Genomic DNA, 25606 nt, shown 5'->3' on the forward strand with positions numbered 1-25606 from the left:
GTGATGTGTTAATAAGTTTTAAATCATTAATATTTGTTCAAAATGTTGTAAAACATGCACCCGAAAAGATGACATACACCATCAAGATGTCAGACAGCTGGATACCGCACAGTCAAATTTGAAACGTTTAATTAGTTTAATACTAATTAAATTTGAGTTCAGTATAAAAATTAATTAAGTGTGGGAATGATTCACCCTGAGAACTTAGGGGTCTTAGGAAGGTAGAAATGAAATTTTAATAACACCACATTCATTTTTGTCAGCTCCTGACTAAAGTCTGCTTAAAGCTGATTCCATCCCATTAGACAGACATGTCCTGAATATTGTAACGTTGCTCTTACGAGGCTGTGGTTAATTCATGTGTGCATTAGGGTGCCCTGAGTTCCCCCAGAAAGTTTAATATTACATGTACCTTTGGTGCTCTTAAACATCAGAAATTATAGCTAGTTTCTAGAACTATTTTTTATTCAGAGCTTGGAGCCCCTCGTTATTTCGATAGTACGGGCTAAATTAAGTTGAACAACACAGTGCAGAGCAGCACAGGATTAAGCCATCGTCTGATTTTTGCTTGCCTTGTGTATATTCCGCTTTCATGGCAGCAGTTTGACTGTGTACTCATGCTTTTCATCTCCACAGGGACACTGACACGTGTGTTGATCTTGCATAAGCAAACTGCTGGTATTTTTCAGGTAATTTTTAGTCACAATTAACAGATCATTCCTACAGTTTCCCACATTCCTTTAAAAATATTCAAGTATTAGTTAAATTCAGATCCAGGTCGAGGAACACTCTGTGTTTGCCTCTTGAATTATCCATAGTTTGACGTATCACAGTAGAAAAGACATGCATGAATACAAAAGATTTAGCCATCATGTGCAAATTCTAATACAAATTGCACACTTTTGTAAGCTTAGATGTCCAGAAATATAAAGCTGCTGCAGCTAACAGTGCAGCGTTCTCAGGAAAAAAATAAAATAAAATGAGTCCATCCCCCATGCATTTAAACACTGAGTCAACTCTGGAGTAGAAAATGACTTCAGGCAGTGAAGCTTTTTTTCTAACAGCATGTGCTAAATGTTGCCTGGCAACAAAAATAGTAAAACAAAAGACAACTGACCACTTGTCAGTGCTATGAATGTGTGCACATATTACACAAGCAATGTGTGAAATGACAGGCAGCTGTGATGGTGGTAAGTAACAGGAAATGGGACCTAAATGCACCTACACCAAGCAGGAAAGGGAGGGGGGGGCAGAAAATTCTACAGGTATGAAGCAGAAAGGATGTCCTACACATCAGCAACAGCACAGTATAATTGAGCTTAAAATACTTGTTAATAATTAGCAACATTTATCAAAGAGCTAATGAGCAGTGTCTCTGTAAACAGGAACAGCCGCTAGGGGCGGGAAACTTACTGAAGCTATCTGGTGGACAGGTGCATTTGAGCTTGATATGAAAAACAGGAGACTGGGAAGGACAGCGTTTCAAGGATGGGTGGGGGGAGATGGTGCAGCCGTTGCCATGGCAACATTAAACACCTACAGTATTGTCCTTTGGAAGCTTTGCGGTTCATATCAGAGCTGCATATTGATTCTGTCTGCGAGGCGTAGCTGATGTATCTCAGCTTGTTGAACATCCTCTGACTTCACAGATGAGTGTTTACATAACTGAACTTTACTGAGCAGCTCACTGACAGCCCCTGTATCCCATGGACCGGGTATTTTAAACCCTTCAGTTACTTTACTGACTCTAAAATAGTTAAAACTGGGACACGATCACGTTAGCACCGCTGTTCACAAGTTTTTTTTTTCTCTTCCTTTGGCGTCCGCTTTTGGAAGTCCTCCGTCCTCTTTAAAGTTTCTGTTTCACTAGTGTCGCTATTAATGACTCACGCCAGTACAATAGTGATCAGTTTTACAACTTGGCTGGTGAGAAACCACAAAATGTTACTCTTTTTAAAAATTCAGGGTGAAGTGAGTTATGAGTAACGAGGAAGAGTTGCTGTCAGTCACAGCTTTGTCAAGAGAAGCCACTCTTTAGCCTGAGCAGCAGCTTCACTGTAGCTCATTGAAATAGCCGAAGGTCAGCGGCAAACATAATAGTGCATAATCAGAGAGATGTGACACTGACTGTGCTCGGTGACTTTATATTTAAAACTCGTGGCATTACACAATTACTGCTATTAAAATAGAATATTTTAAATTATAATATTACCTATAGAAAAAAATAGCCTGTGAGAGTAAGTTTGTGTTAATAAAAGCAAACACTTGTGTGTTTCCTGCTGTTCATTTACATGTGAGTGTAGTAGCTTTACCTCATTGGTTAATAATGATCTCCACCACTGAACAACCATGACAAAATTTCACTTTAGCCACAAAGCTAACCATTGCACCATCCTCATTATACGGAAGGTTTTTAAAAATAGAAAGCAGAGCTCCTTAGCAGCTGACAGGCATATATTATCACCCAGCAGAAAACCATGCTAATACAGCCACAGTGTAAAGGCCATGCTCTCTGCCCCTAAGCTAGCTGGTCTGACTGGCACTCCTATAGGTCTGGGTACTAGTGCTGTGCAATACTGCAAATTTTGATATTGAAAGTAAATACAGAGCCATTATTGCAAATATCAATACCGATACTTTTTTACTTTATATATATATATATGTATATGTATATGTATATGTATATATATATATATATACATATATATACATACACACACATATATATATACATACATACACACACATATATATATACATACACACATATATATATATACATACATACACACACACACACACACACACAGTAGAGTGCACACTTCTCTATCCACCTGCTGTTGACTTATGGTGCATTCTCTGGCCAGGGGCCTCTGGGCTTATTAGTGAATGTCTGCTACCAGATATGGGTTCGTAAAGCATGGCTATGTGACTGACAGAGAAACTGGAGACATTTTAAAAGCAGAGGACTGAGGACAGTAGGACTCTAGGGAGGAAGTTTGTGGCTAATACTCTGGTGGTGAATACTGAAAGAAATATTTTTACTTGTGCAGACGAGGTGAGTTTTTACTATTTTACCAGCATGACCCTGGGTCACACAGTCAAAACATGTCAGACCAACTAAAGACATGCTTGGCATGACATAAAGTCCTTGAAATCATGCAGACAAGTTCAGCAATTCAATTTAGAGGTCTATATGATGTATATTTTTTCCCCAAAAAACCAGTCCCCTTCTCATCAGCAATGGAAAGAATGAAATAGAAAATAGAAGCATCCTTCAGTGAGTGTTTTCCAACTTAAAACCTCATATTCTCTTAAGTTTTGTAAAGATCAGAGTCGAATGTTGGACCATCAAATGAAGTAAGATGATTTGCATTACGTTAGCGGTGCTCTATTTTAAAACGGCATTGTTTATGTCTGTGCCTTGGGAACATCTGCTTTGCCAGGCGATTAAATCTCTTAATTCTTTGCCATTTTCTTGCTACCAAACCATCTGCTGCGATTTGTTTTCCATGCACAAAGTCTGAGCCACAATCTAAACACTACCCATGGGTGCAGCGCGAGTTCTTGCTCCAGTGTCTACTGAGCCTTGTTAGATCGCAGTGAATAACACAAAATTTCTGGGTCGACTGCAAAAGGCTATGTGTCAGGCTGTTGCGTGTGGGTGAGAGTGTGTGGGATGTTTGGTATATCGCTTTCTGTCACAGCGTCTTTGATGGTGGCTCTCGAAAAATCAGTGTCATTAAGTCAATTTTAAAAACAATGTGCTCATTTAGCCCTGTCTCTTATTAGAGCTTTCTATACACATTTTCAGGTGTGTAACTGTATTTAGTGGCAGGTGGGGTATTGGGAATAATCATCTGTCAGCTAAGACGCATTGTAAATTTTCCAAGAGGAAATAGGTATAAATAATAGGTATTGTTTAAATATGCAATTGATAGCGTGGCAAACTAACGGTGGCTTTTGATCGTCTCTTAACACACAGTTAGCGTCATAATCAGGTACTAAAACAAGGTGAAATATGGAGTTACTTTCCATCCTACTTGTTAGTCTTTCACAATGGGTTTAAAAAGGATTGCCAATCTGCTGTCAAAGCATCAGCAGATAAAGACGTTAGGTGGGAGAGAGGGATTGTGCACGTGCATGTGTGTGTGTCATATGAAAACACTAGCAGATCAGCCTAGACAAGCTCCTCTCATGATAAGCCTCATGCCTCAGAGACTCGTGCAGATGATGTGATGGGAGTTATACTGAAGCACCCAGTCGTGGCCTCCTTCTGCAGTGCGAGACAGTGTCGGGCTTGTACTCAAAGACTCTGGGGTGGATGTACTGTGCTTTATGTCTATTGATTATTCAGTGTCGCTTTGATGTTTTAGTCACTCTGTTCACTTGCTTGTGTTTTCTTCTACAAAGTGTTAAGTATAGCTGTTAGTGTTCTGTTTCACAACATACGCTTTATGTGCACCATTTCAGGTATTTGCTGTTAAAGACTTTTGAGAGCCCACAATCACTTTAGCTTTTCATGCATTTTAAGATTTCTCACATGGGGTGCTTTTAATACAATAGGTTCTCCATTTCCCCGTTTTCATTTACAATGCATGAGTTTCATACAGACAGGCTGGGGAGCAATATACCCTAACCATCATATATCAAATTGAGTCATGGCTATTAGAGGTTTTGTGCCACGGCAAGTGATTATAAAACCAGTAAGCTTACAATGCACAGTCGGCCATTGTAAGTCAAACTGTTTCAACTCAATGCCGAATCAGTCCTTTGAGGATTATCTTGGCGCCCTGGCTTTAATTTCACTGCTGTGTCGGGTCAATTAGAGTTTGTAATTGTAATTCCGCTCATTTAGAGTGTTTGATTGCTGCTGTTTAAAGAGAGCTGACGCTAATGAATTTCTCTCACTATCTGTCTTTTTGTCTCCCCTCTCTTTCTGTTCTTGCCTTACTGGTTTTTTTTCTGTCTAACTCTTTCTATCCCTTCTTCTCGTTTTGCAGGTGTCTGGCCCAGTGATTCGACCCCAGACAGGAAACAAAGGAAAAGGAAGAGGAAGAAAGGATGGCCACGAGGGCGAGCCTGGGTCAGGATGTAGGCTGGCTGGTGCCTTTCCTTTTCTTGTTACTAATGATCACAGTGTCACCTGCCCAAAGCCAAGGATGTCCCCAGCGCTGTGAGTGCATTGCTAAGCTCAAGACTGTGTCTTGTTATGGTAAACGCTTGTCTGCACTGCCCGATGGAATCCCACTGGACACCAAGATCCTGGACTTGAGTGGGAATAAACTGCGTTGGGTAGAACACGGAGACCTGCTTCCATATTCACGTCTCGAAAAGCTAGACCTGAGTGAGAACATGATCAGTGTCCTGGAACCAAATGCTTTTTCTAGCCTTCAGAACCTTAAGTCGCTTTCACTGAGAGGTAACCAACTGAAGCTGGTCCCTATGGGAGCTTTCTCACGTCTCTCCAACCTAACTTCATTGGACCTTAGTGGGAATAAGATTGTAATTCTTTTGGACTTCACTTTCCAAGACTTGAGAAGTTTAAAGAACTTGGAGGTCGGCGACAATGATTTAGTTTATATCTCTAACAAGGCCTTTCTGGGTTTGGTGGGACTGAAGGAGCTGACAATTGAGAGGTGTAACCTGACTTCGGTGTCCAGTCAGTCTTTGTCTTACCTGCATAACTTGGTGACTCTGCGGCTCCGCTACCTCAGTATCTCTGCCTTAGAGGACCAAAACTTCCGGAAGCTGGGAAACCTGAGGGGCCTGGAGATCGATCACTGGCCCTTTTTGGAGTACATCTCTCCTCACAGCCTGCAGGGTCTCAACTTGTCCTGGCTGTCTATCACACACACCAACATCACCTCTGTGCCCACCTCTGCCCTGCGTAGTTTGGCTCACCTCACCAGCCTCAACCTATCTTACAACCCCATCACTGTGTTGGAGTCCTGGGCATTGCGGGATCTCGTAAGGCTGAAGGAGCTGCATCTAGTCAAAACCAACCTGGCAGTAGTGCAGCCCTATGCGCTCGGTGGTCTAAGGCAAATCCGCCTTCTTAACCTTTCCTCTAACAGCCTGGTGACCCTGGAGGAGGGAGCCTTTCAGTCTGTCAACACTCTGGAGACGCTGCGTTTGGATGGAAACCCTCTGGCCTGCGACTGCCGCTTGCTTTGGATCCTTCAGCGCAGGAAGACCCTGAACTTTGATGGTGCCTCCCCGGTGTGTATGACACCTGTTGAAGTGCAAGGACGTGCTCTCAATGCTTTCTCTGATTCAGCTCTCTTTGACCACTTTACTTGTCAAAAGCCCAAAATCCGCAACCGGAAACTGCAGCAGATATCTGCCCGCGAGGGACAGGTAGTGTCATTTATTTGCAGAGCAGAAGGTGAACCCACACCGGTGATATTCTGGATTTCTCCTCAGCGCCGCCGCATCACCACAAAGAGCAGCGGCCGCCTTACCGTGTTACCAGAAGGCACGCTAGAAATCCGCTATGCCCAGGTCACAGATAGTGGGACGTACATTTGCATAGCCAGCAATGCCGGTGGAAATGACACATATTTTGCCACACTTACAGTGAGTGGGCTGCCGCTGGATGCAGCCCTCATGGCCAACCGCACCTACTATGCTGGGGATCTTAATGACACAAATCTGAATGATACCAGAGTCTTCTTGAAGTTTACTCTGGACCTCAAGACGATCCTCATCTCTACAGCCATGGGCTGTATCATGTTTCTGGGGGTAGTCCTTTTCTGTTTCATTCTGCTGTTTGTGTGGAGTCGAGGGCGAGGGCAGCACAAAAACAACTTCTCTGTAGAATATTCTTTTAGAAAAGTGGACGGGCCTGCAGCCAGTGGAGGACAAGGTGGAGCACGGAAGTTCAACATGAAAATGATTTGATATGTTTTAGTGTTCTCTCCTCAGTGCTGATTATAAGCACACATCAAAGTGGACTGCTGTGCTTGAAGAGCATCAACGTCAAATCTTTGCGAGACCTTGATATATTTCTATAGCTCTTTCTTGTGTATTCACATTATTGTGCAGAGAAAAGCTATATTATCATCGAATATGTTTTAAACTCTTGAACAGACTGTTAAAAGACCAATCGGCAAAGTCCCATCTACACTATCTTCATGCTCCGACCAGCTCAGTTCGAGGAATTCTCCCCCGTTTATCTCAAAAAGAATACACCCTTCTCCTCCGTCTGCTCTGTCTACAAACCGGTGAATACATAATATTAGGGTGGTGCTCAATAAATGCCAAGGACATGCCAATATGTATTTTAGTAGTTCCAGCTATATACTGCATATTTAGACTTATTCACAGTCATAAGTTGAGCGCAACAATATATTCGCTCTGCTTGAAGACATTTTGCTGATGGTGGGTTCGTACAGAATATATTACACTTAGAATACACTCTGCAACACTGCCAATTCGACCGGAAAGCACCAAGTAATATCACTGTCAGTCCAAAGGGACGGCAAAAAGAAGTTTCACATCAATAGTTACGGCTGGAAGTTGTTTAAAATAACATTCTACAGATTTTTAGCTACAGTGGGACCTGGTGCACAGTAATGTGGTGACAAATCAGCACATGCCAATACACGTTTGCTAGTCAGATTTCCCATTGTTGTTCAGTAAAGAACTACAGCTTCCTCCTAATCTGCAAACATGTGTATAAAATGAAATGCATGTACAGAGTTGGCTTCTTACTTTGAATAACTTGTATTATTTGTAAAGGAAACACTCATAGGGGTGCATAAGATGTATTATATATTTTGTAATTACTGACCTTGAAGTTCTTGTGGTCGTTTATAGTACTGTTGAGTGATTAATAAGGTTTTAATGTTATGCTGTTATTAAAGTGTTAAAGTCCTATTTGGAATGACTCATAACAGTTCAGTTAGAAGCGTTTTTATTTTTATTTCGTTTCGACTGAAACACAACCCACTCCCTGAGCTCACTCACTCAGCAAATCATGAAGGGCATTTGCATCAAGTTTCACTTCGTTTACCTATTTGTAGCTGTACAAATAACACGAAGGCTTGTCTGACCTGTGGCTGAAGAAACTCTAATTGCGTTTGAGGCATTCAGTGTGAATGTTTTTAAAAAAATCTTTGCAAAACTCTAAATGACACCAGCCAAAGTCATTTGAGGAAAGCTTAATGATACAATCAACAACAAAAAGCTGCATGATAACTGTGACTAACATTGATGCCTAGATGCTGATAACAGAGGTCACCCGCATGCCGTTCTGCCCTCAAGCTCTATCTCATGATCTGTGGGTTTAGGGCTGGGACCCAATGTCATTATCACAAACCATTTATTTCTGTTTGGCTTTGACTGCTGATTTCTAACAGTGTTGTTCTGCTGCCCTCTGTTGACTAAGACGAGTATTGTACTTTTCACTATTAGATTAGATAGAACTTTATTAATCCCTCGGGTGGGTTCCTCTGGGAAATTCGATATTTCTATAGTGCAAGCAGGGTTTTACTTAATATTAAGTAATTTTTTTCAATTTCTCAAAAGGCAAATGTGGAATTCAGCAATGGTCGACCTAAATCAGCGCTGGAATTAAAAATGAATTTATTGTTGCTCAACAGTATACCCTGCCTCTTCAAACACACAAAACTGAGTCCCGTGTTTCAACAACATAGACACCGCACAACTAATTTTACAAACAAAGTTATTAATACTGAACTTTGAATACATCCGTGGACCGATCTCAAATCAGTTAGCCTTCCTGTTTGTATTTTTCAATATGTAAACACTTTGGTTTCAGTTGTAATTTTCTTTTCCTCCCCCCGATCCCTCCTGTAAATATGGAAACCATTGTGTATGGAAATTGTGCTATACTGTTTTGTACTTTACTGTTTTATAAATAATGAAGTCCACTGTTTATAAAGCATGTGATATTATCTGCTACAATCATGTCTTGTCCCCTGTTCCATTTTAATAGCAGCTGGCCAGCGAATCAGTCTGTATGGTGGTGGTCTCAGGAGTGTATCGATAGACCTGTGACCCACCCCCCCAAACCCCCATGGAAATTTTGTTTAGAAGATTTTGTGCTTTTATTTGCTCCTCTTTCCCCAGGAAGTGCTCATATTTTAATTTCAAAAGAAAGTTGCATCAGAAGGATTGATGTGCTATCAGCACCACAAGTAAAGATATAGAGCTCAGCAGAAAGCATCCTTGTCCGGACTTGATGAATGAGTAAGCATGATATAGTGTCTGGGGAGGGTTATTACTGTTCATTTTCTATGCATTCGTCAAAAGTTACAAAAAATAAATTCATTTTTGTGAGCAGATAAAGTCAACTCTGCATTCACACTTTCAGATGTGTCTGTTGTGGGCTTTCAAGATTGTTACTCCTTAATCGTGTGGGTATGATGACTTAATCCATGGCAGTGAGTTTAATATAAAACAAAATCAAGCCCTGTTAGTGTTCACTGGGTAAATGAATTAATTTTGTACTGATATGACCAGTTATCTGACTGATAACTGGTCATATAAATGACACTTAAAGTTCTCAGCATTTTAACACTCAGTATACAGCTTCATACTCATTAAGAGTCCCATCCATTTTCTTCTCCTTATCCAGTTCAGGGTCATGGAGTGGAGGGATCAGGGGCTGAGAGGCATGGTACACCCTGAATAGAAAGCTAATCTGTTGGAGGGTTGAGAAAGAGACAGTCTCATATTCACATCTGCAGCCAATTTAGAATCGCAGGTTAGCCTAGCCTGTGCATGTTTTTGGACTGTGGGAGGAAGCCGCAATGTTTGGAGAGTACCCACGTAGGCACGGGTGAGAACACTGAAACTCCACACAGGACCGTGTGAGGCAACAGTGTGAACCACTGCCCCATTAAAATCCCCGTGCATTAAAAGTTTGTTTGAGTTATTTAGTTAAATTGCTTCCTCATCCAGGAATATTTTAACATTAAATTTCAATGTTACTTTATTTATTTCTATAGTACCAAATCAGAAGAACAGCTGTCTCAAGTTGCTTTATATTGTAAGGCGAAGACCCTACAGTAAGACAGAGAAAGCCCCAACAAAAAGACAAACCCCTATATATAGAAGCACTTTTTAACAGGAAAAAACTCTGGGCATAACCAGGCTCAGGGAGGGGAGGCCATCTGCTGAGACCAGTTGGGAGGGAAGGGAGGAAGATAGGGGAGCCAGAGATTAATATTAAATAAAGAATAAATGCAGAGAGGTGTATAAACACATGGTGAGTGAAAAAGAAACACTCAGTGCATCATGGGAATTCCCCGGCAACTTAGACCTACTGCAGCATAACTAAGGGTCACCTGATCCAGCCCTAACTATATGCTTTAGCAAAAGGAAAATTTTAAGCCTAATCTTGAAAGTAGAGATAGTGTCTGTCTCCTGAATCCATACTGGAAGCTGGTTCCACAGAAGAGGGGCCTGAAAACTGAAGGCTCTGCCTCCCGTTCTACTTTTAAATACTGTAGGAACAACAAGTATATTTATAAATTTGATTTTAACACGTTTATGTTCAAGATCTGTGGTATCATTGCTAGTCTGGAAGCCATGAGGGTTTCAGTATTTAAATTACACTGATGTCACGTGGAAAGCTGAAGCCTGCAGTACACATATACTGAAACTTTCAGTGATGTAAGACGCATTTTGCTTTTACTCATAGGCCTGTATTATTTTCTATCAAATTTTCCTCCTTTTTAAAAAAAATAGGGTCTCAAAATATATCTGGAGTTCATCTGCAAAACAACAACAACAACAAAACTGTAGATTTTATTTTGTATAAAGGTGAGCAAACAGGTCATAAGATCCCACATTTGCAAATGTGTTGACAAAAACACGCCACACGTTTACTGCCCCTTAGCCCAGATGACATCAAGGTGAGCATTATCTTTCAAAAGCTTTTCCCATAAACGTGAGTCCAAAATCACCCACAGGTATTTATCATAATCGCACCATGTTTGTGCCCCCAACTGTTGAAACCACTCAAACCACCACAAAATGTTTGAAAACGTGCAGAGAAGAGAAGCGTTCCTCAGAACTAGACGTATAAGCAATTTACCCCCAATGTATATCAGACATATCCATCCCCTGGAGGGGGGGAGGGGGTGTCATTCACACTTTAAGAATTTTTCTGTGTTTACCAGTCTAACACTTGGCTACTTATCAAGAATACAGACTAGAGTGACTCATCTCGCCTTATAAGGTTTTTTTTTCATACCTCTGAAGGCACATGTGAAAGTGAATGGTTTTTGCACCTACAATGACTCTACAATGAGTCACCTCTGATCGTTACGTTCTTGTTAAATTTTGATCATCACATCTCATCCGTTTTTATACTAGGAATGAGAATACCTTTACCGCTCATCTGTGTCACACGTGTGGAAGCCTGTGCATTTGTTATGACTGTCCCCTCTTTCTCTCAGGTCTTTCTAGTGATGTCTCACCTATATACACCTCTTAGCCTGACGCAGGGGAAGATATCTGAAAAAAGTGACCATGAACAAGAATTTTGGTATTTAATAACATTTGTTTTTCTTTTTTTAGATATCGAGTAGCTGATTATGTAGGTACTGTATGTAAAAGAGAAAGGACTTATTGATAATTAGCTTTTTAAGACACCTGCTGCAATCGAATCAATAGCGTTTATGCGAATAGATAAAAACAGGCTTCCGTGTTAAATATTATTCTGCTATTTACAGTCAAGATAGGATTTTAACAAAACCTTGTTGAAATTGAATTTTAAATTTTTACATTTTCTTTGAAAACAAATTATTATGACAGTTTTTTTTCATTTGTAACTTCAAAGTAATATACCTGAAACTCCTTCCGCCTTTGCTGAGCACTGACTGTGGCTACCTATGCAGATTTCGGCGGTCTCTGAAGAGACATAATGAACATGTCAGATGTGTCATCACCTGCTTTAGATGCCAGAATTAGTGTGAAATGACATCATTACTCAGTTGGGTCTGCCTTGCATTTATACCATTTATTAATTTATTTGGAGTAGACAAAAGTGGCAAAATACAGAGCGTGTTAAAACCCTGCCCTGAACTACCTTCTTCATTTGGTTGCCAGAGGAAATGATGTCAGAATGCACTTTAACACAGAGATACCCAGCTTCTGCTTCAGCAAGGTTATTTCCATCCGTACCATGGGAACAAGCATAAAGTGGCTGAAATGATGTAACACAGTGGGTGTGTGCATGTGTGTGTGTGTGGGGGGGGGGGGTTCGTAATCACACGTTTTTTTGCTACCATGTTGTTGAGGTGTGGTGGTCTAAATGGGAATGCAGTGGTTAGCAGTTGTTAAAAAAAACAATTCACCTGCTGCGACATGTGCGCCGCTTTTCATTTGCTTGCAGCGCTTCTGATAAGCTTTTCAAAAAGCACACCTGCACTATGCACCTGTCAATTTGTGCGTAATAAATATGTATTTGCATTCATTATCCAAATCCTGTGCCCCACAAAAAGTTTCAAAGGTTGCATTTCACACAAGTTTAAGGCAAGATCTTACATCTGAATCATTAGTTTGAACAAAGACTGCCGATGTACAGTGTCTCCTGCCACAGCTGCTCGTTGGTGAGGGTGAGGGTGAAAAAGAGGAAAGTAACAATTTGCAAGCGCAGGTTCTAGTTTAAGTAGAGAACAAATGCAGGGCAGCTAAACTGAGCCTAGTTTCTTGCTTCAAAATCCCCAAACCTTCACACATGTTCTGATAAAGAGTTTCTCAAAAGTTTAATAGATTACTGTTGATTACTGAGCTAGCATATGACTGAGAGTTGAACGAGAAAAGTGTGCAAATCAGTACTAGTTAGTGTTTGCAATGTGTCATCTCAGAGTGGTGATTTGTCTTGGGAATTGTCATTTTTGTACTGGTTTAGATTCTTAACTAGTAGTGAGATGACATTTATTGATACCTGTGTTTGTCAGTGTTATGATGATTTAGTTTGCTACTGTGACTGGAATAAAAAGTCTACGATCAAGTTCAAACAGTTCAAATTGTTTTCAGTTATATCACAACATAAAGTGGTTAAAGTAGTTGTAGATTAGCACGCTCTTTCACGCCAGCAGGTCGCACAAAGAATTACCAGCAACCACCGATGGCTGCATGTCAAAAACTGTGGTTCTAATATGAATAATACAGAAATAAATCAATAAAGGCAACGTGGAAAAATACACACTGAGATGCAAATAAAAGAACACACTTAGATGCATATCATTCATATTGTAGTCATACTACAAAAACAACACAGCTGAAACATTTCCAATGTGTTTTGAAAAATATGTGTTCATTTCCAGAAATTTAGAACTGTGACGCCAAAAGGGAGGGAAAGTTGTGTAATACTTCAAAAAACATCCTCTGGAATATCTCACTACTAACTGAAGTTAACTGTCAGTGTCAGAGGGATGGAGTTTCTGAGAACTAAAAGGATTTCCCCGTGCTGCAAAAACACTGTGTGGGCATGAGTTCAGCAATGTATGACAAGGCCTTGTCAACATAAAATTGGTGAATTTATCATTTGTGATGCTTAAACGACTCAAAGATTCTAGAAAAACTTCTGAACACAATAGACAAGGTCAAAAACCAATAAAGGAAAAGATACGTGTGTATAACATGACACGGCTAATTGATTCTGTACCACACGGGCTCGGGAACGTCAATCATCTGACCACAGAACAGCTTTCCACTGAAGCCCAGCCTTAGTTCTGGTCCAGAGGAGACAGCAGCGTTTCTGGAAGTGTTCACGAGCCCGTGCACTCATTCAGAATGACAGAATCATCCTTGTTTTTATGTAGTGCTGCACGAGGACCCAAATATGACAGTGATCCAGTGCAGACTTTCAGCCGTGTGCCTCCTGCACAGAGATTTCTCTCAGAATCGTTTGAAGATGTTATGTACTATAGATAATCAGATTTTCATTATTTTAGCTGTAAATTTTGAATTTGTACATAGAGAAACATCCCTCTAAAATAGTTCTGTGTTTTTTCCAGATTGCTAAACTTTTGCCGATCTTTATACCCAATCATGTTGTTGACCTGCTGCCACTTAAACTAAATAGCTGCAAAATGCTCACCCAGTTTTCTCTTCACTTAGTTTTCTATTTTTAGTTAGATATGAAGTTGAAATGATGGTTGCTCATCCAGCACTGTTTTACTTTTAGGCTACAGTCTAATATGTTACCTTTAAAAAATAATAAAAATGTAACATGCACAAATATGAAGACCAAAAGAAGACCAAAAGAGTACAAGCAGCAGGGTAACAACGCACAGCTGAAACAAATTAAGACAATAACAAGGAAAGACAAAACCAACGGTGAGGCACAAGAGGCTAATAACTAACAGAAGAAAACAGGAAGTCACTAAAAGGGGAATCACATAACATACAAGAGGGTACTAAACGCAAGGAGTCGAACAGTAATAAAACTCCAGTCCAACGAAAATACTAAACAAGACACAAAATGTCAAACAGAAGCTAAACCAAAGAGCATAAACTAAAACTCGATGTGAGAAAAATCTACAGACAAATGGAAACTAATAGGCAGCAAATATGCTTATAAAATATAGCCTACAGCATTTCAGTATGTCTCTGCTAATTTTATATGCAGTGGTTCTGTACATGATAATTATAGAAGTTACTAAATAGAAAATAAACAGTGTCTGCTCTTTATGTTTGAGAGGCATGAAGTCTCACGGGAGCCTGTCTGCCACTGAATAAAAACAAACAAACAATATAACCCAGATATAATTCTGCACTGTTTTTATATGTAGTAGTATTTCAGTATGCCTGACTGTGATGACAGTGTGCAAATGGAAAATTCTGGGCCTTTGAGTTATTGCGTTGGCCCAGTCTAGTGATAATATACTGATTACTATATTGATATGTAACCAGTACAGAGAGGAGAAATAATCATGATTCATTCATTGCTCATTATTCTTTTCAAAAGATCAAACTGTCATACAGCAACCAGATCTTTGTTTAGAGCACTTGCTCTGGCTGGGCTGACCCAGCGAGGCTGTGATTGAGGTCACAGCTCGGACTTTGTCTGCAGTTGTGGTGACACGTATGATGCTATATGTTGCTTTACTGTAACTTGCTTGCTTTCATTTGATGTAACTGAAGTCACCAGTATATCTCAATCAGGGTTTCACCAAATATAAACTTAGGCCACCCCCACCTCCCTCCAGCCCTTGAAATTGAACTTGCTGTTCTGGTCCCTTGACCACTATAGCAGTGCAGCTTTGCTGTAATAGTTTTGTGTTCATACAAAACTATTTTTAGAAAGCCAAGTTTTATTTAGTGTTTTTTCTGATCACTTCAATTTCACCACTACAAAAAAGAAAACAATATATCATAAACTAGTCTTAATAACAGATCTCATAGATCAGAACCACTGGTGATCAGCTAAAACATAACCCTGGCTGTGTGTAGCCCAGAGGTAAAACAAAGTTATTTAGGAAAAAAATCCCTCCGGTGCTTTATTTTTTTATTTTATTTGTTTAATCTAATGTCCACAAATGCTTAAAGAGCACCACGAGTACTTCGGCAGCTTTAAAAACCTGTAAGTGCATCTCACTCTGAAATTACCACATTTTCTCTGTTTTAACTACATGGAAGTTTTGTTTAGCCACCAGATCAGTAGCTTCCTGCGCTGCTTAAGCTCACTGGGATGAGTCGGCGACCACAATGCCGTATGGCTGAGGGCGCGTAAAAATAATTTGCGGCATGCCTCCCCCCTCTTTCTGTCCACTGTTCCTATTTGAAAAAGGCTAAAAAAAATAGCTTATAGCTTGCTAGCTGTCCGTCAGACTCCTGTTGGCTGTACTCTTGATGAGAAATATAACCCAGCTAATAGCTTAAGGGGAATAACAGCTGCCTGTTATTTCAGTTGGATGTCTGCTGATAACAAAGTTAGGCGTTACCCGTGAGAGACAATTATGACAAATAAGAAGCAAGCAAACAGGTGGGATTTCTATTGCTCACTCTTTATTGAATGCAAATTGTTTCCGAACATAGTCCAAGTTCCAATTTACTTTTGCTTATCTGATGTTGCTTCGTAATTGATGTTAAATAGCTGGTTAAGTTATTTTAAAGTAGTGTGATATTATAAAAAGAGTTCATCTGCAGTCAGCTGCTGTCTCTCTGTTGACACTGAATGTTTCTTTGAGTTTGTCTTTGAGCCACTGGGACTGGCTGCCTGCCTGGCCAGCAGCACTGTCAGGCAATGAGCCAGCAACCTGCTACAGCCGGGGTGGCTGGCTGCTGACTCAAAAACACACTGAAACACAAGCCAAATCCAAGAAAGGGGTCACAGCTACTGTTTTTGTAAATCCTATGCAATAGTTCTGTTTTTATCTCTATGAGGTTAGACTGTCACACTTTATTAGCAAAGCCCCAAAAAACCTTAAGCATGGACACAGAGGCCCAGGGGTGGGCAATCTTCATGGTTCAAGTCAGAGAAGTGTTTTTTATCTTTGTGAGCACTGTGTCAAAGAATAAAGCAAAGACTTTGTTCAAAATGCTGTTATTCATCTGTTTTAATCAATTTTACGTGTAAAAATATTAAAAACAATGTCAGGGTTCTGAAGGTTAATGGAACAATAAAAAAAATTGTGGGCACAGTATGGAAGAACATGACTACATCTGCTCACACGGCAAAACAGATCATCTTATACTTCACTCTTTCCGTTTGGAGGCAGACTGTGGCCTACAGTTTGTAAAGGCAGTGTGTGATATGATGACAGAGAAGTTTAATTGTAAATTCTGCATTAACACCAGTGAAACATCGAGACACCGGACACACATCTGTAGCTCAGTCACAGTTTTGCATAACATTAACAGATTTCTGAACTGAGAGTGGTGGGCAAAGGTGAGCGTGTGTTGTTATCGTCACTGACCCACATGTGTGCGTTTTATTCTTTGTATACTTTCTCAGGAAAGTACCAAACAGCGAACTGCACAAACACCACAGCATCGTGTTCTGTGAAGTTAAACAGCATGAATGGACTGTATGGAAAAAATTGTACTCCTACTTTAGAATGTTCTTTATGTGGCTGCAATGGGAATGGTCAGCAACTTAGAGCTGACAGCTGATTCTGTAGGAACAAAAAGTGGAGAGGGGGGGAGGTTTGCATGCTGCACACACTTGAAAAGTTCTCATTTTGAAAGGGCTGCGCACCTTGAGCCGTTAGTTCCCAGCAATAACGTTACATCGTCAGCAGGCATGTATGACAGTACTGAAAAAGAAATAACACATTTGTTTCTTGGTCGATGAAGCTGTACGCTAGATTCGTCCTTCTGTGTTTCACAGTCAGTCAGACATGTATTGTCTTTGTGGAGAATGGACTCTGCCTGCTCTGGCGATGATTTTATGAGGCGGAGGTGGGCAAGACATGGACAGCAGCCCTGGAACCTGCTGCTCCTCCTCTTCATCTGAGGGGGTTCTTGTTGCCATGGGCTTCAGTAGAGGACCTATGGGATGAGGGGAATGGGTTGGCAGGAGATTTCGAGGAAGCACAAGGGGCTTGAGGATGCCAGAGCCGCTAGTAGCTGGTCTGTTGAAATACGAATAGCCTCTCATCGTATGAAGGGCGTATGCAGGGATCAGAAAGGAGTTAGAAGGCTGGTGACTGGGCAGGACAGAAGAGTCTCTACCACCCCAGTAGTAGTTTCTCTGCAGGGATTGTTGGTGGGTGCTGGTGGTGCTTACAGGCTGGCTGCTGCTGTTGAAATGGCATTGCAGTGGATTACTTTGTTGGCCTGTGTACGCTGCAGGGTGAACCAAGCCAAAGTGAAGCTTGATGGCCATTAACTCAGCACTGAGCCTGGCGTTTTCTTCTTTCAGAGCCATGAGATGAGTCTCCAGCACATAGTCATTCATCCTTCTCTTCTCCCGTGACCGCTTGGCAGCTTCGTTGTTCTTGCGACGTTTCTCCCAGTAGAGCTCATCCTTCTTTTCTTCAGGTATGAACTCCCTCTTGCGACGGGGTCCTTTACGTACCAGATCGTTTTCCATGTGTAAAACATGGTTTTCTTGGCCCCCGTGAAAAGCTAGCGGTAGGGACTCCATGCTAAATGAAGAGCGAGTCACAACAGAGACCTGAAATCGAATAGAGGAGAGCAGTTAGTGGAGCTGAAGCGAGCAGCTGAGTAAGCAATGAGTTCTTTATCAGGAAACTACTCTGCAGTTTTTTAATGAATAATGAGACAAATTTTAACAAACTGTCAATGTGACACCGCTCTACACTCCTGCAAAGGTTGGTCAGAATTCAATAAAGACGTTTTGAAATATCACGTTTACAGAATGACGCACGTGCAAACGCTACCAAAAACGTCCTTGGTGGAGGTAATTATAGATATAGCTTTACATTAAACAAACAGGAACCACAAAATATTTATGCTTTGAGGTTCTTTTCAAATAACATGACGATTTCCTGTATCCTTACAGCTGTACTGTGCGCTGTCAACATATAGAAAGTACCGTGTGAAGATTTAAAATATGTCACATTTGACCTCTGACCTCTCCTTCAAGGTCAATAGATAAGTCGACGTGATAATAATGCTGCGTAGAGCTGTTTAAAACTGTTTCTAATTACCGTTGTTTATATTGACAGCATAAGGGAATATGAGAAATGATATAGGGGGATTCAAAATATTACTTTGGACTTCTGACCTCTTCTTCAAGGTCAAATATCACGTCACATTTGACCTCTGATCTCACTTTTAATTTCATATCTGCCTTTCTTTCAAGATGATCCTCAAATATGTTAAATATTTAAAGAAAGTATCGTCAAGAGAGAGAATGAGCTAATCAGAGATATGCTGCAGAATATAGTTAGTTATTTACAAATCAGTACCCGTTATCCATTACATATTTTAAATGCACTTTAAAGGAACGAGGAAAACAAGGTGAACATACACCAAATGCAATCCTAGTCCCTTAAAAGGAAGTCGCGCGCACAGAGCGAGCTGCCTCGGTGAAGGTTTGAACGCTCTGAGTGATTCTTGTCATTAAACACATTTATAATCTGAATATGTCTTACATTTGGATTCTTACACTTACGGATGCAGTTTCAGGGTCTGGTTAAAGAAAACAGCAGACACTTCTCCATATTTTTGTCACATTGTTAGGGCAAGCTGTTTAATCGCACCACTGAGAAAACAGATTAGCCGCTGATGACAACGGCATGCTGTTGCAGTGCTAGTCCCTAATCTTATAATGTGTTGAGTAATAGAGGCACATATACTTTGTGTATTTGCAACTTTGTGTTTGTTTGTCTCGCTTTAAGCATATAAATGGCTAATGTTCAGATATAAAGGGCTTTTTAAAAAATCAGATATAATGTATAAAATGCTGCACGTGCCTGTAGAGGCTGTCCATCTATGACCATTTTCATACCATTATGTTTTTTTTCCTCTCCAAAAATATTTAGAGGCTATTACAGTTCAGTACTTTATTACACTCTGTCTAGCACCTCGAGACCCACAACCCCCTTTCCTGAACTAGCCTCACCACCTACCTGTCTCAATATGAAACGTATGAAAATAATAAGGCTGGAAACAATACATAGAATGGCAAGATTGTGGCTTTGTGTGTTAGCTCCATATTCCATACTGAGTCATCAGTGTGCTTTGTCTGCATCATGGCTGATGAGGAGCCAAATTAGAGGAGTTTGCATTTGTGATTTTACAGATCTGTGTTGTCAAAACCAAATAAAAATACTCGTCGAGCCTTTCTCTTTTTACTTTTATATCTGTGAAACCAAATAAAACGCTTCTTAACGGAAACTTTTCACGCGAGGTTTTACGCGACCGAGAAGATGCTGTCGCACCAAGCGGCTTTTAGTTCAGCTGAGGTGACCTAAGCTCGGCGTATGCAAATTACGCATAGGTATCTTTAGTTAACGTGAAGTCAAACAATGCTTCATGTTTCTCACATTGTCTCCCCCTCATCTTCCTCTTTGATCGCCTTGTCCTTCTAGTCACTGCTTCCCCTCTCCAGCACTTTCATCTTTGTGCGTCACTTTGTTGCGTGAACAAACGTGCAGCCAGTAAGAGTTTGTCCATTTTGCTGTACATCTACCTCGAATCCTTCTTTAAATGAATAGAATAGGAGGAATACTGACTGCTGCTAATGAATTATCTTTTATTCACGTGGGTTTGTGGGTGGTTTTTATGGGAAGCTGTGCAAGATGGGTGAACAATGTGTTAAAAACCACAGCCAGCCTCCTGTACGTGCAATCAGAAACACACATAGACTCATACAGGCTAGGCTTACACTTATCTCTTTTAACTCATTGATGTTTCATTCACACCTTATTCTTGCTCACAATATAATACCTGATAAGTGTTTTTTTTTAAATCATACACTGCACAGTACTTTATGATAGTAGTCAATTGTGACACCTCATAGAAGAGCTGCAAAAAAAGCTGTCACTCAGGATGTCACACATATAGCATGCTCTTAAATGCAAACAATAACTTCACAGCTTATTACTTACCGTGCAATGCCCTGCAAGGCTGTAGAATGGCCTTTTTTTAATTTCAGTTGTACAAAATGAAAGTACTTTCTTAGCATGTCGAGTGACCGTACAGTCAGACTTTGCCAGAGGCAACAAAACTGTAGTTTCAAAGAGGCCATGTACCGTGTGTGTAGTGGTGAGAGTACACATTGGTTAAAAATATTCAAACCTTTGCCCAGAGAAACCCCGTGTGTTTCTGTGTGAGAACGTGCACACCTGCAAACTGGTGTCTGACACAAAAACTACTTGTTGTACATTAAAAAAAAAAAGAAAAGCAACAGCAGGAAGAGCGAAAACAATAATCACAAAGGAAGACACAGACAAAGAGAAAATAAAAAAAGAGAGGGTTCCTGAGTGAAATCTCTCTTGAGGCCAACCCCGCTCTCTACTCTGCTGCACATTTGCACCTGTTTCTTATCAACTAATTATAGCCCGCCTGCTTTTTAGTAAGGAACTCTCAGACTTCTTCTTTTGGTGTCTATCCGTTTTCTCACACTCTAACATCTGTTGTTGTGTTGCTCTGTACCCTGCCAAGCTTTGTTAAAATAAGTGCTCATAGGAAAAGTTGGTCAGTCCATATTCTGTGGCTTTCCACCTCAATGTACTCTATTCACATCACCTTGAAACTGCCATTAGTATGAGAGAATTCCCTGTTGGGTGGATAAAGAACTCGCCTCCGTTCTTGCTTTTAACCGTCTTGTAATGCAATGCATTTCTTGATGAGCAGATAAAATACAAACTACCATCCTCACAATGCTTTGCATGCAGTAAATATGTTCCGAAACATCAGGCGTTCTGCCTTTTTTGTAATTTTCCTGACTTTACGTGAAAAATATTTTTTCCTCATTGTTTAGTCAGCCATACCGACATAAACATTTTATTATTCAAGTGTCACAAATTATGATTCGTATCACAAAATAAACATTTAGCTTCATGACTGGCTATAACATTTGCATAAATGTGCTAGACTTGTGATCGCACTACTTTTTGAAACCTTTTGGATTTATACTTGAAGTCTTCCGGTCGCTCATAGCGAGCGTTACTAGCAACCGCTGCTACCAAAGTGCTTGACCTTTATTTACTTCTGAGTGGACAGTGAACCTTCACTTACAAGTAAAATCATTTTATGCTTTCATAAAACACACTTTCACTTTCTGCAAACTTGTGATGTTTGCAGCTCCGATCAAACTCAGGCTTCATACGGGCAAAATGTCCCAACTATATCACGTGTAAAATATTACTAAGTGACCAAGACGCGGGTATCGTCATTGCAGTAAGTAGAATTTTATTAAAAATGTTCAGCTTTGGGTGAGACCACTTCTTAGTCTGAGAAGTATGCACGATGATGGATTGGTAACTTATGAATTAATAAATGTTTAAAAACTCCCACTTTCTCATATCTACAGCACAGCGCAGCATCTAAGAGCGGGCCAAGACATTTTCCTCCACATCATGGTCGAATTGATTGGATCAGAAGCGATTCATTCGTGACATTGTTTTTGAGAACATCCCGATTAGTTGTCCCATTTTTTAAGACTTCAGTTTGATACGGATTTGCTAAAATTGCACGAAGTATCCAGTTTCGCCTTCCCTCGCAATGGTAAAGAATCCCTCCAAAAATGGGGATCTGCATGCGGGGCTAGCTCGGCTTCAAAAGTCAACGATCTCTGAGTTGGGCCGAGCCCCACGTTTGGTCATTTTCATGCAAATCCATCCCGGACTTTTTGAATAATTCCACTAGCAAATAGAGAAACATACAGATACAAACTGAATGACTCACGTAAACACAACTGCAGGGATGACATACAACAATTCACATGAGCTATAGATCATCCAACATCATATCTTACTGTTGTTCTGTGCTCTATTCTAACTTTGTATATCTTTTCACCTTTCATGAAACAAACGTTCGTTTTTTCTGAGATAGCTAAATAACCTCCAGAGCGTTCGTATTCTGATATAACTGTGAGGTCATTGCAGAACATCAAAAAGTATTTTTTATTCCTAACCTTGGTAGATTATTTAAAAAAATACAGCTAACAGAAATACGTCGTTTGCTGTAGAGAAGCTCCATGTACACAACTGTGCTCCTCTTGCGCATAGTTACACAGTGCAAACACTTCCTCTTCCTCAAACAACTGTCACCAGATAATAGAATATAGAATAAATACCTGATTTCATTTTGAATTAAGAAAATGACACTTTACAAGTCTGGCTGCTTAATTCTGCTTTTGGTCGCGAGTGAAGTGAAACGATTCAAAGGTTTGCTGAGCTGACAATTTCACAGAATACACAGTTATGTTTTGCTGTGATCACAGCAAGACCAGTTGTGCACGCGTTGATAAATGTCCGTCCCTTAGTCACTAACACCTCAACCATTTCCTTCATTCGGTCTTTTTACTTTTAACATACATGGTCAGTGCCAGTATATGTGAGAAAATGTGCTTCAGGCCTTACCTTCTGCAAGCGTATCCACAAGATCTGCTGCCGTCGAGCTGCCAGTGAACTGTTTCAGAGAGGTCTCGCTCTTGCCCTAATGTACAACTTAGAGTGCCGAACTCTTCTGTTAGACACTGTCAAGCAATTAATGCACATATGAGTCGAGTGGGGATCATAATACTTTGTTGCTTTCAGTCCTACCCACTCACCTCTCTCTTTTTTGCTTTGCTCTCAGCCTTTTTTAACGCGCTGTTTTCCTGTCTTTAACTCTGGCTGTCCACCTCTGTTGTCGCATGAAAAGTGTCTGACTGCTTTCCTTGATGTCGATCATATTGTGGTGGTAGTGGCTTGCCCACACAGGGGTCTCCCCTGTATGATGCTGCTTTCAATTTTAGGCATATTTGGTCGATAGCATGCCAAAACTAAATGAAAACATGCATCTAATGCCCTAGAGTTTAGTAAAGCTATATGATTTTTTTTTTAAATCTCTAGAGTAAATGCATTGTTAGCGTCTTTACAGCATTTTGTTCGTACTGCAGCTGTACTATGATACTTTGCTCAGTGAAATGTTTTAACCACATGTTAAAATTCAGTCACATACCTGATGTCTCGTTCCAGAAAAGCTTGGGCGCAGCAGTAGTTGCGGCAGTCTTAGTAATATGAGACGTTTTAGAGATAAAAGCCACAACAGCCAGGTAATGATATGACCATCAGTTCTGTGTTGTTCAGATATTTAGCGTAAAGCATAAGTGTGAGGAGACGTGACTAAAACTTTATGTGTGACTTTTAAATAAATCTTTGGCACCTCAGATTCGCAGAAAATGCAGAAGTGTTTGTGACTTATGAGAGTGTATTTCAAGCCTCTGCTCAGTTAATCTTCTTCTTGTCCAAATTTAGAATCTTTTGTTATAATATAATAATTCCTGTGTCAAAATGACTTTGACACAGGAATTAAAATGCATGCTTTTGTCGTGACTGGAAATTTTACTTCAACGCCCATTTCTATGTATAGCCAGTGTCACATGTAGACAGATTTTTGGCTTCCTGTTGTGATGCGTGTAAGTCCTTAATGTTAGAAAAATAAGCACGAGAGGTCCACGTGGAGGCAAAAATGCTTTCTTTTTCAAAGGGCTGAAAGAGAGTTCCTTTTATGCTAAAATGTTATTTTCTAAACTCACACGTAAACTTATTTTCAGTCCATCTCTCTGTGTCGGATGGACGAACACTGGGACGCACTCAGTTTGTCAAAGCTGGAACGTGTCTTACACAAAGACATGAATTTGACATCACGAGCCATGACGGACGAGTTCCAGTACGTTAAACAGGACATTCAGTCATCGTTTTTTTTCTGTTTTTAACTTTAACACCTGGGATGCCTTAATTTAGGCCGTCCTTTTTCAAGAAAGGAGGTCAAGCATTTATTCAGAGGAGAGTAAAGTTCAAATCCATGATTGAATTGGGTTGACCAGATCCAAACAAATTAAATCTGGGTCAAAGGATATGATTTTGTCTGACAATATAGGTCATGTCACCAGTTTGTCATTTATGACATATCCCATGAAAAGAATTTAACCCATGACACACAAACGCACAAACTATACAGGTCACAGTTTGGGCACTGGTCACAGGAAGGTTAAAAGTTTGTTTTAATGATGAGCTTGTCTTCTTACATTTTTTTTAGATGTGACTAACAATAAAAAACCTTATTGCTATTTCAGCTGCTGCTGTGCCTGATACTAATCTTTTGGTTTTAATAGGGTTGCATCGGCACGTCTCTTTTTTAACCACAAGTTTCTTCAAAGACTTATGTGTACTGACTTTTGTAAACTAAAACCACTCAAAATGTGGAACAGTGTCTGAGTGTGTTGAGTTTCAGGAGAAGGCATACAAATGTCACATAAGCTCACGTAAAATAGAACATCCGGTCTCCTTAATTTAAAATAATATTCTTTCTTTGAAGTCTGAATAAAAATATGCGATGTGAATATATTGGTAGCATTAATATTAGTTTACGTTTACTTTATTTAGTTATTTACTCTAAAACCGGTGTATGTGTGAAAAATGCATACATACTACTGGAGAGGCAGAAATTATTCCACAAAACGAAATCCATCTGCCACACCGTTTGTGTTGTAGCGCCCTCTGCTGGAGGCTTCGGGATCGTGCATGGGTATTTAAGAGCCGATTGCGATGGCACTGCGTAGCAGGTCAGAGATGACATGATGCTCCATTCGCCTAACAAGTGAAAGATCCTGTTGCGAGAGGATACCCGGATCTTTCTTTTTTTTTTTGGTGGGTGGGGGGGATTACATCAAGAAGGGCATAAAAAGGGATTAAAAAATAAGAATATATATATATATATATATATATATATATATATATATATATATATATATATATATATATATATATATATATATATACACTAAGTATATTTTGTACTTTATACTTAGACAAGTATAAAAGTAATACTTTTTATACTTAGAGTATATTCTAAGTATATTCTTAGAGTTTTATACTTACTTTTCGACTTAAAGCATTACTTTTATACTTGATTGTAAAATGACTAATAGGACTATTCGAATGCATGGATATACATTCATATATTAAAGACCCTATTCTAACAAAAGCATAGCATT

At 40.0% G+C, this 25606-nt stretch overlaps 2 protein-coding genes across 2 annotated transcripts in view; one reads left to right on the forward strand and one right to left on the reverse strand.

Annotated features, from left to right (window-relative positions):
• lingo3a (leucine rich repeat and Ig domain containing 3a) overlaps positions 1-13769 on the forward strand; it is a 35430-nt gene extending 21661 nt beyond the window's left edge. Inside the window, exon 2 of the mRNA XM_086283194.1 lies at positions 5004-13769. Coding sequence (XP_086139320.1) covers positions 5065-6903 — 1839 coding nt within the window. The 5' untranslated portion in view covers positions 5004-5064 and the 3' untranslated portion in view covers positions 6904-13769. The remainder of the gene's footprint in view (positions 1-5003) is intronic.
• Positions 13770-17317: 3548 nt separating this feature from the next.
• On the reverse strand, positions 17318-18076 carry nfil3-4 (nuclear factor, interleukin 3 regulated, member 4). Its single transcript, XM_086283401.1, has one exon. The coding sequence runs from the start codon at positions 18074-18076 to the stop codon at positions 17318-17320; it is 759 nt and encodes a 252-aa protein (XP_086139527.1).
• Positions 18077-25606: the final 7530 nt, after the last annotated feature.

The sequence above is a fragment of the Aulonocara sp. 'chitande type north' Nkhata Bay genome, linkage group LG23 (genome assembly GCF_057382095.1).
Source record: "Aulonocara sp. 'chitande type north' Nkhata Bay isolate Kocher_YH1m ecotype deep benthic linkage group LG23, A_spYH_male_GT1.1, whole genome shotgun sequence".
In the NCBI taxonomy this organism is placed as follows: domain Eukaryota; kingdom Metazoa; phylum Chordata; class Actinopteri; order Cichliformes; family Cichlidae; genus Aulonocara; species Aulonocara sp. 'chitande type north' Nkhata Bay.

Coding starts and splice junctions, on each gene's coding strand:
- nfil3-4 (XM_086283401.1), bottom strand. CDS start 18,076: ATGGAGTCCCTACCGCTAGCTTTTCACGGGGGCCAAGAAAACCATGTT.